Consider the following 17,081-nt stretch of genomic DNA (forward strand, 5'->3'; position numbering starts at 1 on the left):
GGGGGGGGGGGGCCCACTGGCCGAGCTGAGCGGGCAGGTTGTGGGGGGAGGGACACTGGCCGAGCTGGGCGGGGAAGCAGCTCCATTCCCTCTGAAAACATAAAAGGGTGAATCTTCCCCTCCCACCAAAGAGCCGAATGACCCACCTCTGATTTCCCCCTCCCCCCCCCCTTCCAGATATCAGTTACCAGACGAATTACTTCTCATGGGAGACTCCAGGGATCGGGCAATATCTGACCTCCATGAGTGTCCAGGGCACCGCCTTCCTCCTTCTTCTCTTCCTCATTGAAACTAACCTCCTCTGGAGACTGAGGACCTTAGTCTGCGGCATCTGTAGGAGGCGGAAATGGGTGAGCTGCTGACTGCACGTTGTAGTTCCAGGCCTCCTCTACCCCCACCTTTGTTCTTCATGGTCTGTGCCCTTTTCTTGGCTCATACCAGTAACTGCCCTGCTCATGGCCCCCTCTGTCAGGTTTGGCATGTGCCCCTGGGCACGAGCATGTGCAGCAGGAAGTCTACCAGGCCCAGCATTGCAGGGGGTGTCTGTGTGCTTGAGGTCCTGTAGAGACTCCCCGTGTCATCAGGATTGGCTCCGCTGATGTCAGGGAAGTGACACTGGTGTAAAAGGGAATCAGGCCCATTGGCTCTTGGGGTGAATATGTGGAGATATACCTATCTCATAGAACTGGAAGGGACCCTGAAAGGTCATTGAGTCTAGCTCCCTGCCTTCACTAGCAGGACCAAGTACTGATTTTGCCCCAGATCCCGAAGAGGCCCCCTCAAGGATTGAACTTACAATCCTAGGTTTAGCAGGCCAATGTTCAAACCACTGAGCTATCCCTGGAGATGGGCCCAAAGCGCTCAGTTCAGATCTGGTCCCGATTGTCCCAGAGTGTTTGGGACCATTGGGATTGGGGGATGTGTGTTCGGTTCGGGGGCATTTGCATCAGGCTGGGGTAAAGAAAGTCCCCCCCAAAGCATGAGTTAGCAAGTCCAAATCTCAACGGAGCACAAGGCCTGTGAGAGGTGTGGTTTTTGTGTTGGAGCCCCAAACTACCTGCTCTTTGCTCTAAATCCCATCTTCTTGCTGACTAAGAGCAGGAGTAATCGGGGGCACTAAACTGCTCACAGCACTGGTCCATCTGTCTGTCCGCTGAGCATGGGGTTTCTCCTCCCCCTCCTTCCTTCCCCACCCCGATCAGGGCTGTGTCAGGCGGGGGCAGAGCAGAGAATTGTTCCTAGAGTCAACTGGGCAGAAGAGTCAACCAAGGGCAGGGGGTTGGATCAATCCTCAGGTTGGCTGGGTGGGAGGGTACATCCAGGGTGTATCGGAACATTGCATTTCTCCATGTTGGTGGCTTGCCCTCGGTCAGCCCGCCTGCCCCTGCCAATAACTCCCTCTGGTTCTACCGGCATAGGCAATGCTGCTGAACAGGATGCCCGTGCTGCCGGAAGACCGGGACGTGGCAGATGAGAGGAAGAAAGTTTTGGAGTCCCCGCCAGAGCTGCTGTCATCGCTGAGCAGCCCACTGGTCATCAAAGAGCTCACTAAGGTGAGCTGGAGCCCAGGCACCTCACATATCTGATCGCTACAGGGCTCCCAGGTTAAAGGGGTTGGACATGATAGTGTTGCGGGGCTGGATTTCAAGGTGCTCTAGCAAAGCCGTGCAGGGGAACGTTTGCACAGCCTCTGGACTGTGCGTTTGCACAGCAGCAAGATCAGGCCTTCCGTCTGCAAGCACCCCCAGCATCTTGGCGCAAATGCCAAGTTCCACAAGGCCACCTTCACCCTGGTGAGTGGTGGTGCTGACTGGGGTGGAAGAGTGCAGCTGTTGGCATGTCCATGGGGAGGAATTGACAGCACCGTGCCCAAGGAAAGCCCTGGGCTTCGGTGGATGTGAAGGGATGCGCCCATGCTTGTCATTTCCCTGGGTGCTTGGATAAATGCCTGTCAGGAATGGTCTAAATAATACTTAGTCCTGACACGAATGCAGGGGCCTGGACTAGATAACCTCTCAAGGTCCCTTCCCGTCCTGTGATTCTATGATACCGAGCACTGCATGCTAAGGCCCTGCGTGCTGGCTGCCATGAGACAGGGTCCTGAGCCCCATTGCTGCTCACACGCAGGATGCCAAATGCCCACGTTATGGTCAGCTTCCCTCGTCACACTGGGCACAGCTGTGGTGGGCAGGGACCCCCTGCTGCCATGGGGTAGGAGGTGGGGATCTAATTCTGTGTTCCCAGCCCTGCGTCAGGTCAGGGGCTTGGATTTCATTTGTCTCAAGACTCTTGGGGTCCCCTTCTGAGCCCTGTCCCTGAGCATCCCCTGTGGAGCCCAGCACCCAGTCGGGAAGCAGCAGTAGTGCATCTGTGGCAGACAGAAGCAGCCCAGCCTCCCTGTGACCAAGTGCTCTGCATTCTCCCAGGTGTATAACAGCAGTGAGTCCCTGCTAGCTGTGGACAGAATCTCCCTGGCGGTCAACAAAGGGGAGTGCTTTGGCCTGCTGGGCTTCAATGGAGCTGGCAAAACCACCACCTTCAAAATGCTGACGGGCGACGAGAGCATCACCTCGGGGGATGCCTACGTGGACGGCCACAGCATTCTGGCCAACATCAAAAAGGTACCAAACCCCAGCGAGTGAAGGGGCAAGGCTGGGGTTCTGCCGCCACCCATGGCGGGCACTGCTGGAGGGGCAGGGTGGGGAGAAGTCTTGCTTCAGCGCCCTGTGTTTGATTCTCAAAGTTCATGATGCTGCTTCTGGCTGCGTGCTTGTGGTTAGTGGCTGTTTGCCTGGTAAGTGGAAGGACCAAAGCAGGACTTGGGGGTGCTGCGCTGTAGGCTGATGTAATAATGATCCCAAGGTGCTGCTTTCACGTCCAGCCAACCTGCTCCACTGAGTGAAATCTGGTTACTTGGCACGCTGGTCCCCTCTGCTGTAAAGGCAGAGATCAAACAAGTTTAACACATGGATAACTTCAATCACTATTTGAATCATACCATGCACACAGGGCCGGCTCCAGGCACCAGCTGAGCAAGCTGGTGCTTGGGGCGGCAGATGGTTGGAGGCGACATTCTGCCCAATCCTAGGGCGGCACGGCCGCTTTTTTTTGTTTTTGTTTTGTTCTTGTTCCGCTCCGGCCGCCATGTAGGGGGCGGCGGCGCGGAGAACCAGAGCGCCCTGCAGGGCAGTCCTCTTCCTTCCCTCCCCGCCGACCAGAGCGGAGCCCTCCTGGCAGGCGGCAGGAGGCGGCACAGCGGGAGGGGCCACGTGGTAGCGCCCCTGCTGTAGCAGTGGCCGCCCCCTTCTCTCTCTCTCCCGCCCTCTCCCCCAGCCGATCCCCCTGCTCCCGCGCTCCGGCCGCACCGCAGGGTTGTGTGGTTTTTGTTTTTTTTTTGCTTTGCCGTTCTGGCCGCCCCGTTTTTTTTTGTTTTTGCTTGGGGTGGCCAATAAGGCAGAGCTGGCCCTGCATGCACAGTACTCAAAGTGCGTTAAGCTACCCAGCATGAGGTAGGCTGCTAAAAACAAGCATGCAAATTAGGGCTTATCATGGAGACTTAGTGCATGGCAAGCCAAGGTGTAAATCGACAGCGCACTAACTGGCCAGGTGGACAAAAGTTCCATGGTGCACTCTGACTACAGTAACTTACCCCTGCTGGCAATCACAGCTGTTCCCAGCCTTTGGAGAGAAACAAAGCGCAGATGCTGGCCTGCCTAGGCAGTCTGGCTTGCTGGGGATATCGCTGCAGTGGTCGGAACTGTGCAGCCTAGGAAAACCCCAGTCCGGCAGGAGAGAGACGTAGGTCACTGCCCAAGAGAGGTGATGGCTGAGAAGCCAGGAGCCTAGAGGAGGTGCTCTTGGTGGACCACAGTGGGAATACCCATGCTGTTGGTCTGCACCATGACAGATCTGGTGGCAGGCAGTGTGTGGGATCTATAATGGTGTGAATTGCCAGCAGTTACAAGTTCTCACACAGCTCATTTATTCTTAAGGTAAGAGTCAAACAATAGAAACCTACACGCCTGCTAATGATCTCACCAGGGATCACCCCGTCTCCAGCAGGGCTCTGTTAGGAGTCAGCCTTTCACACCCGTCTGGAGGGTTTTCTGGGACTACAAGTTCATAACAGCCTTTAGCTCTGACACAGAACAGTCTCCTGGTCAGGTCATTTATTTCTTTACACATTTCTGGCCTTTGATGTCCAGTCTGTGGGAACAGGGGATCAGCAGGCAATGGCTCTCAGGGCGGAGCTCCCAAAGGCTGCGTTCTGGCATAACCAGAGGTGAGGAATTTGCATTCCCCTCCCCCTACACATTTCCCAGGAAATCCACGTCAAAAGTCCATTCTCCTCTGGCATGTTGTTCAGTGTAGTCCTTATATCCTCCAATCAGGCCTTACATCCCATCTCCCCCTCGAGGGTACAGACAATCTCAGCCCACAATAATCAATAAACTCTGCATTTAGTGCAGTTGATGCCAAAGTTACTTAAACTTAATTCAGCAAGGTTTTTCAAGGATACTGCAGGAAATTGCCATATCTATCACAATTTCTGTTTAAAAGAACGGTGGATACTCAATGGAGTTGTAAGGCAACGCATTTAATAAACCTAGCTACAGGAAATGTTTCACATAATGCATAATTAGCTGGTGGAACCCATTGCCACACAATGAGATTTAGCATGATTCAAACAAGTATTAGACCTTTTATGGCTAATGAGAACATCAGCAGTTAGATTCGAGATGGTTAAAATTATTCAGAAGGGATTGAAGCTCTGATACCTTATGGAATAAAATAGCTACTAACTGATGGGGAATTGGTGAGAAACACCCCTATGGATAGGCTGTTCCATTATGTTTCTTTACCTTTCTCTGAAGTAGCTGGTGCTGACCGCTATGAGACCGATACTGGACCTGTAGTCCCTAAATGGGATGAGCTGGCCTTTGTCTGTCCATCTTGGTTGGCTTTCAGGAAACTAATGATGTCAGCCAAAGCCGCAGCGTTTCCCTCGTTCACTAAGCATCTGGTAGCCATGCAGAGAATCCTGAGAATGGGCCATGATCATTTAGGTTCTGACACAACGGTGGGTGGATGCCAATACATGGTACTGCTGCTGCAGGCATGTTAACAATTCCTTCCCCAAGACAATCCGCCTTGACGTTGGGGATCGGTTTTGAGGGCTCTCCTCGAATCCTGACAAAGTTCCAACGAGGTTTTCTGTGTCTGTCCCTTTCCTCGCGTTAGTTTGTTCTTCTCCCTGTCTCTCTAACCCCTAGCAGGCCCTCTTTGGGAAGTGACAGACACAAGGAAGCACAGCGCCCTCTGCACAGACAATGAATCTGCAGGGCCGGCTGCGGAATAAAACTGGCTAGGAGCTTGTGATCTTGTTCTTGTCACGCTGAAGCGGGCTGTAGTTAGGTGTTCGTGTCCCTGGGCTCTGGTCTGCAGATGGTGTTGATTTGGGAGAGGGAACACAGAGTTAAGACCTGGAAAGCTACCCACCAGAAACTAACACAAGGGATCAGGCCATAGGAGTCTGGCGCAAATATCACTCTTGCTAGCGAGGATTTGGAGAGCAAGATACCAGATGCTCTGTACAGAGAATAACTTTGTGTGGTGCTCACTTGAGCTCTCTGAGTGACCAATTTCTCCTCTTGCTTATTGCCAGGCAGTACATAGAGTGTAGCTTTCTTTCCTGGTAGCCACTGTCAGCTGAATTGAGCCACCCGAAGGGGATCTGAATAGGGTAGTATGGTGTTGTCAGACTAGCAGCTCAGGAAGCTTGTGTAGGAATCGGCAAGCACGGTTAGCTAGCCATCCCTACGTAGCTAGCAGCTCTGGGGCTTCTCGTGGCTCATTATCCTACCACCTGGTTAGAAGACTCTTTAGTCATAAGGCCCTTTCATACAGGGGTGTCTGTCTGTCTGGAGACCCAGTACATTCAGGGCTGATGTGGTTTGAATCTACCCACTGATGTAATTAATGTAAAACAATTAGTACTGGAGGGAGTCTTTGTGGCAAGAACAAAGCTCCCCCTGCTGGTGATCTCAGTGAAATGAGCCCCTCACTCTTGGCTTATTTTCTTGGCCTTCCTTTGCTCCAAGGTCCAGCAGCGGATCGGCTACTGCCCTCAGTTTGATGCCCTGTTGGATCACATGACTGGGCGGGAGACACTGAGCCTGTATGCCCGGCTTCGGGGGATTCCCGAGCGCTACATCGGCAGCTGCGTGGAGAACATGTTGCGAGGGCTGCTCTTGGAGCCCTATGCAGACAAGCTAGTGAGGTCCTACAGGTGAGACGGAGACCCGGAGGCATTCTCTGCCCAGACACGTCTCTGTGGGCAGAATTGGAAACCTGAGTGCCTGTGGGAGCCTGGCCTAGTGGTTAAAGCTCAGGGCTGGGACTCAGAAGATCGAAGATCTAGTGCCAGCTCTGCCACAGGCCTGCTGAGAAGTTTTGGCCAGCCTCCCTGTCTCTGCCTGGGCTTCCCCATCTGTCAAATGGAGAAACTTTCCCTGCCTGAAGGGGCTGTGCAGGTAAATGCACTGCAGGGCACTGAGACACAGGGTTGTGCAAATTATTACCTGTTATAGTGGGGGGTGCGTGGGAATAGTTCGAGGAGATGCCCCAGGCTTGTCCCCACCCCCCGGCGTAGCCCAGACAGCTCGGCATCCCATAGAGCCATGCACGATGCTCTCCCAGAGCTGGTTTCAAGGTTGCCTGTCTTGTCGGTCCCTCCCTCACAGCGGCGGCAACAAGCGGAAGCTGAGTGCCGGCATTGCCCTGATCGGTGGGCCTCCTGTGATCTTCATGGATGAGCCCTCCACCGGCATGGACCCTGTGGCCCGGCGCCTGCTCTGGGATGCTGTGACCAGGACACGGGAATGTGGAAAATCCATCATCATCACCTCCCACAGGTGGCTGGCACCCCTTTCCTTGCTGGGATCCAGCGGGGAGGGGGAGGAGCGGGGCAGGCTGGTTGGAAGGTTCCCTGCAATGGACTAGCCCTTGCTCCCTGTCTCCCAGAGCACCCGGATGTATTGCATGGGCAAGTGTTTGTGGGACCTGCTGAATGACTATTGCAATGGTAGCAGTGCACAGTCCTTCGCAGTGTAACCCGCTCAGCTCTGTCCATGGCATCTGGCCTACGAAGCAGAGACAGGGAGGGGGAGCTGGCACCCCACCTCCCAGGTGGGTAAAGAGCAGGTTCCTGTGCCTGGCCCCAGTCCCGGGCAGCAACACCCCCGGATGTTCCAGCATCGTCACTTCTGGGTGCTGCCTCCTTTCCATGGCTCTGTTCTCCTCTCTGCAGCATGGAAGAGTGCGAGGCCTTGTGCACCAGGCTGGCCATCATGGTGAACGGGCAGTTCAAATGCCTAGGCAGCCCCCAGCACCTGAAGAGCAAGTTCGGCAGCGGATACACCCTCCTAGCAAAAACCAGGGCCGAGGAGGAGGGTGACGTGCAGGTGTTCAAGGCCTTTGTGGAGAAGATGTTTCCAGGTACAGCCCCTCACTGGGACACTGCCCCCGTTCATGTTGGGGAGCCCTGGGTGTGGGGTTCGGCAGCAGGCCCCGTTTGCACCCATGCATGCGCATGTCGCCTGCAGTCTCCTAACTCAGCGCTAACCTCTGCTTGTCTCCCCCAGGGAGCGTCCTGAAGCACGAGCACCAAGGCATGGTCCATTATCACTTGACCAACAAGAACCTCAGCTGGGCACAGGTGAGGGCAGGCCAGAGGCTGCTAGCATCTGGCCCAGGCCAAGCCAGGCTTCTCCCTTTCCATAGCAGACACAAGAGGCGCTGAAGCGAAGCAGGGAGTGAATGGAGGGACTTGGGTGCCCCTGGTCATTTGAGTGCCGTTCCAGCTGGGATTATCCATCCATTCCAGCTGGGCTTTGCATTAACACACACATCCACCGGGCCACTGACTTCCATTTACTGGTGTCTGTTTAAAGGGACACTGTCCGTTTGAAATACAGGACATCGGAAGTAACGGATTTAAAAATAGCTTCAGCTCCTCTCCCCGCCCCCACTCTCCATGCTAATATTTCTGCCTTTTCCTCTCGCCGGTTGCTTTTTAAGCTGATTTTTGTCCCAGAGCAGATGGGTAATTGGAGGGGGCACTATTTCAGGAGGTCTTTAAATCTCTCTAGAATAGTTAGGAATGACTCAGTGGTGTCCCCCACCCAACTCAGTGCTGTGACTGGCACATGGTACCCAAAGCTGCTACAATAAAGAAATACCAGTGTATGTGGTACTGGGCCGTTCATTAGTGGCTGGACTCTGGGTGCCGCAGCGGTTGTACCGCTCCCCCTTGAGCAGTGCTGGGAGGTTGTGGGTGATCACAGCCTTTGGCCTCTGGCTTTGGCTTGGGGCCTTTCGAATTTCTTTGGGCAAAAACAATTACCCCAGAAATGGCCAAGCCAGCCTGCCTGGGCTGGGGGTTGCCGAGCTCTGCTGTGCAGCTCAGAGGGAGCAGTGCTGCGGGCGGGGCATCCTCAGGGTGAGTCACTCCAAGGCATCTGCTGTCCACACCCCATGCTGGTCCTGCGCATGGAAACCTCTGCTTCAGTGTAGCTGACCATCTTGGGTGAGAGGTGCTTCCCCTGTCCCTCTCTCAGCTCTCACCGCTTGTCTCCTGTTCCCCTAACCCTCATCCCTAAGCTCTGTGTCCCCCTCTCCCATGTCTGCAAATCTGCTCCTCTCCATCTCCACTGTAGCCCTGGCTGCCTCTCCCTTCATCTCTTCTCACCTGACCTGTTGCAGCTCCCAGGTCCAGCACGTCCCAGGCTCCCAGAAGCATGACCCTGTCGCGTACACCCATAGCCCCTGCCCCCCCTTCATTTCTCTTCCCTCTCCTCCTGTTTGCCTTGGACTTGCCACCAGCCTAGCCCTTCGGGCCCTGTCTCTGCTACTGGTGTGAGAGCCTTCTCCTCTACAGCTCTCTCCATCTGGAACAGCCTCAGTCTCTCAGACATGCTGACTCCCTGTCTGTGTCAGATCTTGTCTGAGAGCCCCTGTTCCCCCTTCCCCATTGCTCTGACTCACTCCTGGCTGCCTGAGCCACTTGCTGAGCTCGAAAGCACTGTGGGATGCAGTTTGCACGAGCTGCGCTGTACAGATTGTCCTGGCCTGAGCCGCTTGCCTTGGGTTTTGGTGAACCGTGCAACCCAGTTGCCTCCAGCCCAGGGACGTATTCTTTAAACAGGGGCAGACACTTCACTAAACAGCCTCCACCCTGAGCCCCAGCAACCCCCGCACCAGGTCAGGACAGTCAGACCCAGCTCCTGTGGAAACCCATCCACACCTGCAGTTTGACCAGCAGGTGGCACCGCAAGCAGGGTTCTCCTCCTGTCAGAGTGCAGCAGTGCCTGGGGCCTGTAGCCAGTGCTGTGCCACGGGATACATGCCACCCTTACTGCGGGCATCCCCGCAGGTAAGGAACCAAGCTTGCATAGTGAACTCTGATCCCTGCAGACAGTTACTTGTGTAGATAGAGATGCCTGATCTGACGTCCCGCGTAATGCAGTCCAGAGAGTCCCACCCAGTTACCCCCCAAGCCCAACCCCGTAGAGTCACCCGGCCTCTTGTGCTCTCCCCTCAGGTCTTCGGGGCGCTGGAGAGAGCCAAAGAGAAGTTCCACGTGGAGGATTATTCCGTCAGCCAGATCTCCCTGGAGCAGGTCTTCATGAGCTTCACCCGCTTCCAGCACTGCACAGAGGAGCGAGGGAAATGAACAGAGACCAACCTGCCCTCCTCCTGGACTGACCTGCTGCCTATACATAGTATATAGAGAGACAGTAATTTATATTATCAGCGTGTGTCTTAAATAATGTATAAATGTCAGAAAGTTTTGACCAGGGTGCGTGGGGGGTGGGGGGCATCCTGTCTGCTCCTCAGTGCAGGGGTCACAAGGAGCGTGTGGATGGGGGTGTGTGAAGCACAGACGGTGAAGAAGCTCGCCAACTGCTGCCTTTTGGGGAAATCTCTGAATTTTACTCCCTCCTTCCCATCTTTAAACCAGCCGAGGAGAGGACAGTGCTCAGTGACGGGGGAGCAGCCAATGGAACTACAGAGCCGCTGGAGTTCAGTGCTCATCTCTACACCACGGCTGCTCTGCTCCATGGAAGGGGGGAATCCATGTATCGAATGATCGGAGGAGGGGGTTCAGAGCTCCCCTCTGGATCAGTGTCCTTGTCACCGATCCTTGCACACGTCTGTGTGGGGCACTGGCAGCACACGCCTGAGTGTGTGAGAAACCGTCACTCTTCCACGTTCACTCCCATCCATAGGCACGGCATCAAAATGCAGGGGAAGGGCACCAGCATAGAGGTGGGTGCCTGATCCTGCTCTTTGCAGTTGCAGGCAGAATCTCTGTGGCTTTGCAGGGAGCAGGATCAGGCCCCGTGCGTCCTTCAGGAGGGCTGCTTTGTTCCACGCTGGCAGCAGCGTGAGACACGTTTGCATCATAGCTGAGCATGGGAGGAACTCTCCCGGCACCGTTCCAGAGGGTCCCCTCGCTAACATGCCACATAGTTGCACACGCCTCATCCGCCCAGAAATGCACTGGCATAAGGACCTGGCTTTGGGACTCTCACGTGTCGAATTGTATTCCATTGGGGCTTGCTGGGATCTAAGGGGACACTGTCACATAGCTTAGAGCCAGCACTTCACTCGGTTCATTGGGATCTGTTGGGGATTATCCTCCAGGAGCCCTTGGTGTTTAGATGGAAAGAAGCAAATAGCCACTGTTCATGCGACAGACCCTGCCAATGAACCTTCCGTCCATTCCACGGGGGCTGGGGGGTAGCAGCTGCTAAGAAGAACAGAGCTGTTCACTTTCTCTCTTTAAGCCTCCTAACAGCCTGTCCTGTTCTGACTTGACACCGGGGAGAGCCGTATTCCGTACCGATCTGGGCTGCAGCGATTGCACACTGTCCTGGCACACAGCCATCGGCACGAGGCATGCTCTGTGTTGGGAGGATGCACGACCCCACTGCCCAGGGAGCCACTATCGGATACAACAGTTGCCCTCTTCAGAGACCATCCTGCCTGCTAACAAGTGAAGGAGCCGTGTCGACATGCACTCACAGGTGCTCCGAGTTCACTGCATGGCCTGCACTCACAGCCAGCGTTTAACAACTGTTCTGGGCTTCCAGGGGTAAACGCCCCCATGCCCAGCACTGGGGCTGCAACCCGCATAGAGCGGGCGCTTGTGTTCTAGAGGGGCACCCTAGAGAGCACCCTAGGGACAACCCATGGGTGGCGCACTGCAGAGCTGTCCAGGAAGGGTTGGCTCTGGATCTGTAGTATAGACCCCGTGAGATGCTTGTGGGTGTGGTTGGGGAGAGCCTTCCCTGGTGCATGGTCCAGACCAGGGCAGTGAAATTACATTCCCATCTGTCTGTGTCCCTCTCCCCCAGTGCACACGCCCCACAGAGTAAATTCTGGGGGTGCAGGTAGACTATCCCAGTAAGGACTTAGTGTGGAACAAGGGAACCCTGTTGATCCTATTCAGTAGGGTCGGGGTGCTCCAGGCCACCCCAGATCCCACCCTGAGGTCAGCATGGGCCCGTCGGTGCCAACAGGCGTGGCATTTGCTGTCGGACTTGCACAGCACCTGCTGCAAAGAGCATCAGCTCAGCACTGAGCCCTGCATCTGCTGCCAGCTAGCTCACCAAAAACCACCCCGGGAGGTCAGCGACACGCCACTGAAAAGGGGAAAGCTCCTCCTCCGCCCCCTGAAAGGCTGCCTGTTGGTGGAAGGCCCCTTTCCGTGGTTTCCAACCTGCAGCATGGTGTGATCTTCAGTGGAACCTCCATGCAGAGCGCCCTGTGGGATACGGGGCACGGCTGATGTCTGTCGTGTCCCACTCCCTCCAAGGGAAGCTGTTACTGCTTACATTGCTCTGCTGTGAGAAGTGGTTCAATCTAACCCTAACTGCAGCCTGGGGACACACAATTTGGGACACACATTCTGGTTCCCAAACCCCGAGCTGCGGCACTGGGAGCCAAGTCCCCAGCCCAGATTCTGGCTCGTTCAGATCCACATGCTGATTGTAACTGGTGCGAGTCTGGCCTCTACATAGCGCCCAGACAGGGCACGGCGTTTGGTGGTCAAGGAATAGCCACATCCCTGCCATGAAGAGCTTACAGTCTAAATGGCAGAGGGGACGGAGGCAAACCATGGGCTGGGAGGAGCAGGTTCAGGTGGTTGCCGTGTGAGATGTAGCGCTTTGTTAGTTCCTTAAATGTTTTAATTACAATGGGCTGCCCTGGCATAGTGGATCCAAAAACCCAGGCTGCGGGGGTTCCGATTGGTGCCCAACAGGAGCCCAGGTTGGTCTGACACCAGTGCTGCTAGTGGAGGCGTAGCTGTGGGGCCCTCTCCCTGCTCTCTCCTGAAGGCACTCCAAGGAGGTGGGCAACCTCTGGATCCAAATATGTCATGACTAGGACACCTCTCCACTCAGCCTGGCCTGGCTACCTCCCTAGCAATGGCCAAACTGCCCCCAGTGGGGGCACCATTGTGCTCCCTTCGCTGCTTGCATATCCCTCACCCTGCCATGGGCCTGATCCTGTGGCATGCAATGGAAGTGATCAGTGATTGCGGGCAGGGTTGGGCGCTCTGGCTTGCAGAGCCGTCCCTGTACGGAAGGGCCAGCTGAAGAGGCTGCAGGAGCAGCTAGTGATATGTTTGGGGTGTCTCAGTTTTTCTCCTTTGCCTATAACCAGGTCTGATTCCCATGCTGATGACTAGCTCCGTCCATCTGACTGCTCCGTGATCAGGGCAGAGCTGAGATATTGCACTATAGCTACACACACGATTGCACATAAGGAACTAATATTTATGGGCGGGACACAGATTCCGTTTGAGTGGTTGTGTCATTGGGGTTTTTAATTTGTTCCTGTAACCAGCCCCTTTTCTGTTCCGTTCCATTCCCCCAAATGTTACTACGATGGTGCACCATGTTACTGTACTAAGAATGGCTCTGGCTCTTCACTGTGGCATGTGTCAGTTTTATTATTCACTCGCCGAGCGTGGACACCAGGGCTCGGCTGCCTGGAAAGTGGGGAAGCTTTGGACCCATCAAACCCTGGAGGTGTTGACCACATAGTAGATTCAGTGGATGTTGGCAGCTCTCACTACTAAAGGCCAGTGCTGCTCCTGCTTGAAACTGACTGCAATGGCAGTATCAATGGGAGCTGGTGCTAAGGGATCTGTGGGCTGGGAGGCCTGGATCCCCCAAAGTCCATATGTTAATAACAGCAAAGAGTGGGCACCTGTTCAGCCAGGTGCTGTGCGATCCAGCTGTCCTGCAGTTGTACAACTGCTAAGCAGGAAGGGCCCTGTCCTGCTCCCCTTGAAGTCCATGGGAAAACTTGAGTGGAAGCTGGATCAGCCCAAGAATGAAAACAACAAGGAGTCTGTGGCACCTTCAAGACTAACAGATTTATTTGGACATAAGCTTTCATGGGTAAAAACCTCACTTCTTCATCCGAAGTCTGTTAGTCTTTAAGGTGCCACCAGACTCCTTGTTGTTTTTGTAGATACAGACTAACACGGCTACCCCCTGATACTTGACACCAAGAATGAATGTTTCCAGTGGCTGGCTGATTACTGCTGGGGGGAGGAAGAATCTGTGTGTGTTTTTGTGATTAACCCTTGCCCTTCTGGAGTAAGCTGCTTGCTTTATTCTCCCACCCCACCCCCAAAAATCCCTGGAGCTGTCCCAAATTCCGTGGGACATCAGGGGGCACAGAGAAGTGATTACAGTGTGGTGTCTGGCATTGCAGTGTGTGTTGGTGATAGGCTTTGCAGGTTTAGGGTGAAGATATTTGCTTTTTGCCTTGTCACTGTCCCTAAGCCCCAAATGCTGTGATGTGGCTCAGAGGGGGGCTCTGCAGTGGCTGCTGTCTACAGTGACAGCAACCTGTCACTGCAACTGTGTAGGGGAAATCTCTGACCTGGCCAGGAAGAGCCACTTTTAGAGGTGGAGTTAAATGTGGAATAATGTATGTCAGGGGCATTTTCTCTGACCTGTCAGCACCTGTTGGCTAAAAAATTGCCAGGATCCTGGCTACCCCTTGCATTTGTTGCTAATACAGGATTCATTGGCTTCATGTGGGGCTGCCTTGTCACAAAATCAGATTCTAAAGCCTACGTCATTGAAAAGTTTCCATAGCATAAGCTAGAGCACCAGCTGAATTTGAGAGTGGAATCCTACCCCGATTGCAATCTGTGGCAAAATTTCAGTGGGGTGAGATTTCAACCAAAGAGAACAGTATGTGCAAGGCCTGACTTCAGCAGCTTGGGGTCTGTGAACCCCCGCGCTCTCCTTTCCATTTCAATTTGTAATTGGTTTGTGCTTCGCATCACAACTGCCTTGCTTGCTCTTGGAAGTGTTTCTGATGTGCTTTGAGTTTCTGCAGCAATTCTGCCTTCATAGCTCAAGGAAATGGAGTCTCCCTTTTTCAAACCCTTTGAAAGATGTTTGCCCAGTGCACTAAATACCCCCTCCCCTTCTTTTTGCAAAACACAGGCCTGGAGCCTGAGCACCTGCTTCATGCAGCACGACCTGCAGGCTGTAGCTGTTACCTATGTGCAGGAGCGTGCATGTTAGTTGTGTTTCTGGAAGGGAATTTTCCCAAGCATGTCAGCGCATCTCCCTCCACCCCAGGAGTGGAACCGGAACTGAACCTGAACCCTAATTTTGTCCTACCCGCTGAACTGGAACTGAGCTGAAAAAAAAATTGAGTTACCAGTTAAAATAAAGGTTCGGCCTTTTTTTTTTTTTTAAGCTCAGTATTTAAATTGATCTTATTTTTGTTACAAAACAACCCTCAGGCATGTGAGTGCTGAGGATCTGTTCTCCGCAGAATGTTGCCTTCGAGTCAGTGCTTAGAATGATCAGCCCTTGGTGTCCTCATGATTTCTCCTGCTTATTTACTAAACACACCCTGATTCTGCAGACTTAAGGCTGGGCTTAATTTAAGGCAGGGTGTGCAGCCCCACAGAGGTCAATGGATCTGCTCACAATGCATAGGGTTAAGCCCAGCATCCGTCTCTGGAGCATTGAGCCCATCTATAACAACAGGATCCATGCCAGGAGCTAAGTCTACGGCAGCTTGAGTTAGCCCCAGAAGTGGAGCTGGCGCCTCTCTCTGCCCGGTTTCCATGTGTCTGTTTCCAGCCCATGGGGTTCTCTGCGTTTATTTTGATCTGGTTTTGTGTTGGTTTCTGTGAAACCAATTACTGTAAAGAGGAGGCTAGCGGCAGTGGTAGGAGGGAGGCGCCAGCGTGAGACCATCGTGTGCTAGGGCTTGTTGCTCTTGGATGGCCGTGTGCACCAGGCTGCAGCAGTGAAGCTTGTCCCATCTCAGAAATCAACTGGATTTTTCTACCAGTGCCTCCTCCCATTACTTTATTTTATAATGGAGATATCCCATCTCCTAGAACTGGAAGGGACCTTGAAAGGTCATCGAGTCCAGCCCCCTGCCTTCCTTAGCAGGACCAAGTACTGATTTTGCCCCAGATCCCCAAGTGGCCCCCTCAAGGATTGAACTCACAACCCTGGGTTTAGCAGGCCAATGCTCAAACTACTGAGCTATCCCTCCCCTCTTTACTTGCCTGTAAAGAGCAACTCCTGAGGTGAACAGCTGGGCGGCATTGCATTTTGTCCCCAGAAAGCGTGGAAGGGGAGAGTTTGTGACTCAGACCTGGTCAACCCTTCACAGGTAGGTCGAGGTAAGGCAGCTTACATCAATCTAATTATGTAAGTGCCCTACTACACTGACCTAACTCCACCTCCACGAGAGGCGTAGGGCTTATGTCAGTGTAGCTAATGCCACTAGACCCTGCTGTTACTTATGCTGTCATAGAATCATGGAATCATAGAATATCAGGGTTGGAAGGGACATCAGAAGGTCATCTAGTCCAATCCCCTGCTCAAAGAAGGACCACTCTCATTCTTGTCAATTTCATGGGTTCCTGCTGGAGTTGTGAAATTGACAAGAAAGGCTGGTAAGTTCCCTGTTGTCAGCCTTGCACCCAGCTCACAACTCAGGCTTTCACTCCGGGGTAGGTAGGAGGCTCCAGCTGGAGCCCTGCTGCCCCCTGGGCTCCCAGCTCCCTGATCTGAGCCAGACCGTCCCAGACTCCCCACTGGGAGCCTGGTGGCTACCCGGACTCCAGGCGCAGAGCTCCTTGCCAGGAGTCAAGCGGCTGCCAGGCTCCTGGCAAGGAGTTGCACATAGAGCTGAGAGGCCAGGAGCTGGCAGCCCCCCATGCTGTCCCTTTCAAGTTGATGGAAGCATTCCTCGTCAGGACACACACCAGCCCCAGAAGGAGAGCAGTGTGGATGTGAAAATCCACAGTAATTGCTGTGGTGACTGTAACTTGACTTAAGGCTGTAGCGTAGACGTGTCCTCAGTGTCGGTATGTGCTGATGGGGGTAGCATGAGCACTCCGTGACGCCAGGTACAATCCCCTCCCCAGCCTAAGGTGCCCTGGAGAGGACTTAAGTCATGGGGGCCATACAGGATAATTAGCAGGGGGAGGGCTGACTGACACTGGATTTGTATCGAATCTTTTCATCCACTGGATTAAAGTGCAGATTTGGGTGTGAGGAAATAGGGAAGCAAAACACACCCTACTTGCTTCTCCTGTTGGCTCATTATTTATGTTAGAGCTGTAGCCAGAGCCCCTGTCTGCCCTCAGTCTCCTGGTCCTGTCACTGCACAAGGGGACCTAGTCCCTTCCCCCAGAGCTAACAGGCTCAATGGACAAGCCCCACACAGTGGGAGGGGAATTGGAGGTGCAGCGAAGTGACGCCATGAGGCCAAGGCCTTACAGCAGGTCATGGGCAGAGCAGGGGCTAGAGTCCAGCTCTTGAACTGTAACTGATGGAGTGAGGTCTCTTCCAAAGCCAAACATAAGCTAAGCTGAACCATGGGGTTCCCCTACCCCAGGGGCCGCTGCTAGGTGGCTTTGCCTCCACAAACCACTTTGGCTTATGGCTGCAGGGGACCCTCTGAGGCATAGGCCTCTTATTCCTCAGTCTGATTCCTCCTAATCTCAGAGC

At 54.0% G+C, this 17,081-nt stretch overlaps 1 protein-coding gene across 5 annotated transcripts in view; it reads left to right on the top strand.

Moving 5' to 3' along the window:
* The window catches only part of ABCA3 (ATP binding cassette subfamily A member 3), an 86,507-nt gene extending 73,502 nt beyond the window's left edge, over nucleotides 1-13,005 (top strand). For 4 of the 5 annotated variants that reach the window (XM_054041435.1, XM_054041433.1, XM_054041437.1 and 1 more), the window contains 8 exons: nucleotides 178-350; nucleotides 1,419-1,553; nucleotides 2,427-2,621; nucleotides 6,102-6,289; nucleotides 6,744-6,914; nucleotides 7,310-7,497; nucleotides 7,644-7,717; nucleotides 9,602-13,005. In XM_054041435.1, coding sequence (XP_053897410.1) covers nucleotides 178-350; nucleotides 1,419-1,553; nucleotides 2,427-2,621; nucleotides 6,102-6,289; nucleotides 6,744-6,914; nucleotides 7,310-7,497; nucleotides 7,644-7,717; nucleotides 9,602-9,733 — 1,256 coding nt within the window. In that variant the 3' untranslated portion in view covers nucleotides 9,734-13,005. The remainder of the gene's footprint in view (nucleotides 1-177; nucleotides 351-1,418; nucleotides 1,554-2,426; nucleotides 2,622-6,101; nucleotides 6,290-6,743; nucleotides 6,915-7,309; nucleotides 7,498-7,643; nucleotides 7,718-9,601) is intronic. The other variant, XM_054041438.1, reaches the window with a different exon arrangement.
* Nucleotides 13,006-17,081: the final 4,076 nt, after the last annotated feature.

Source organism: Malaclemys terrapin, chromosome 10, assembly GCF_027887155.1.
Source record: "Malaclemys terrapin pileata isolate rMalTer1 chromosome 10, rMalTer1.hap1, whole genome shotgun sequence".
NCBI lineage: Eukaryota > Metazoa > Chordata > Testudines > Emydidae > Malaclemys > Malaclemys terrapin.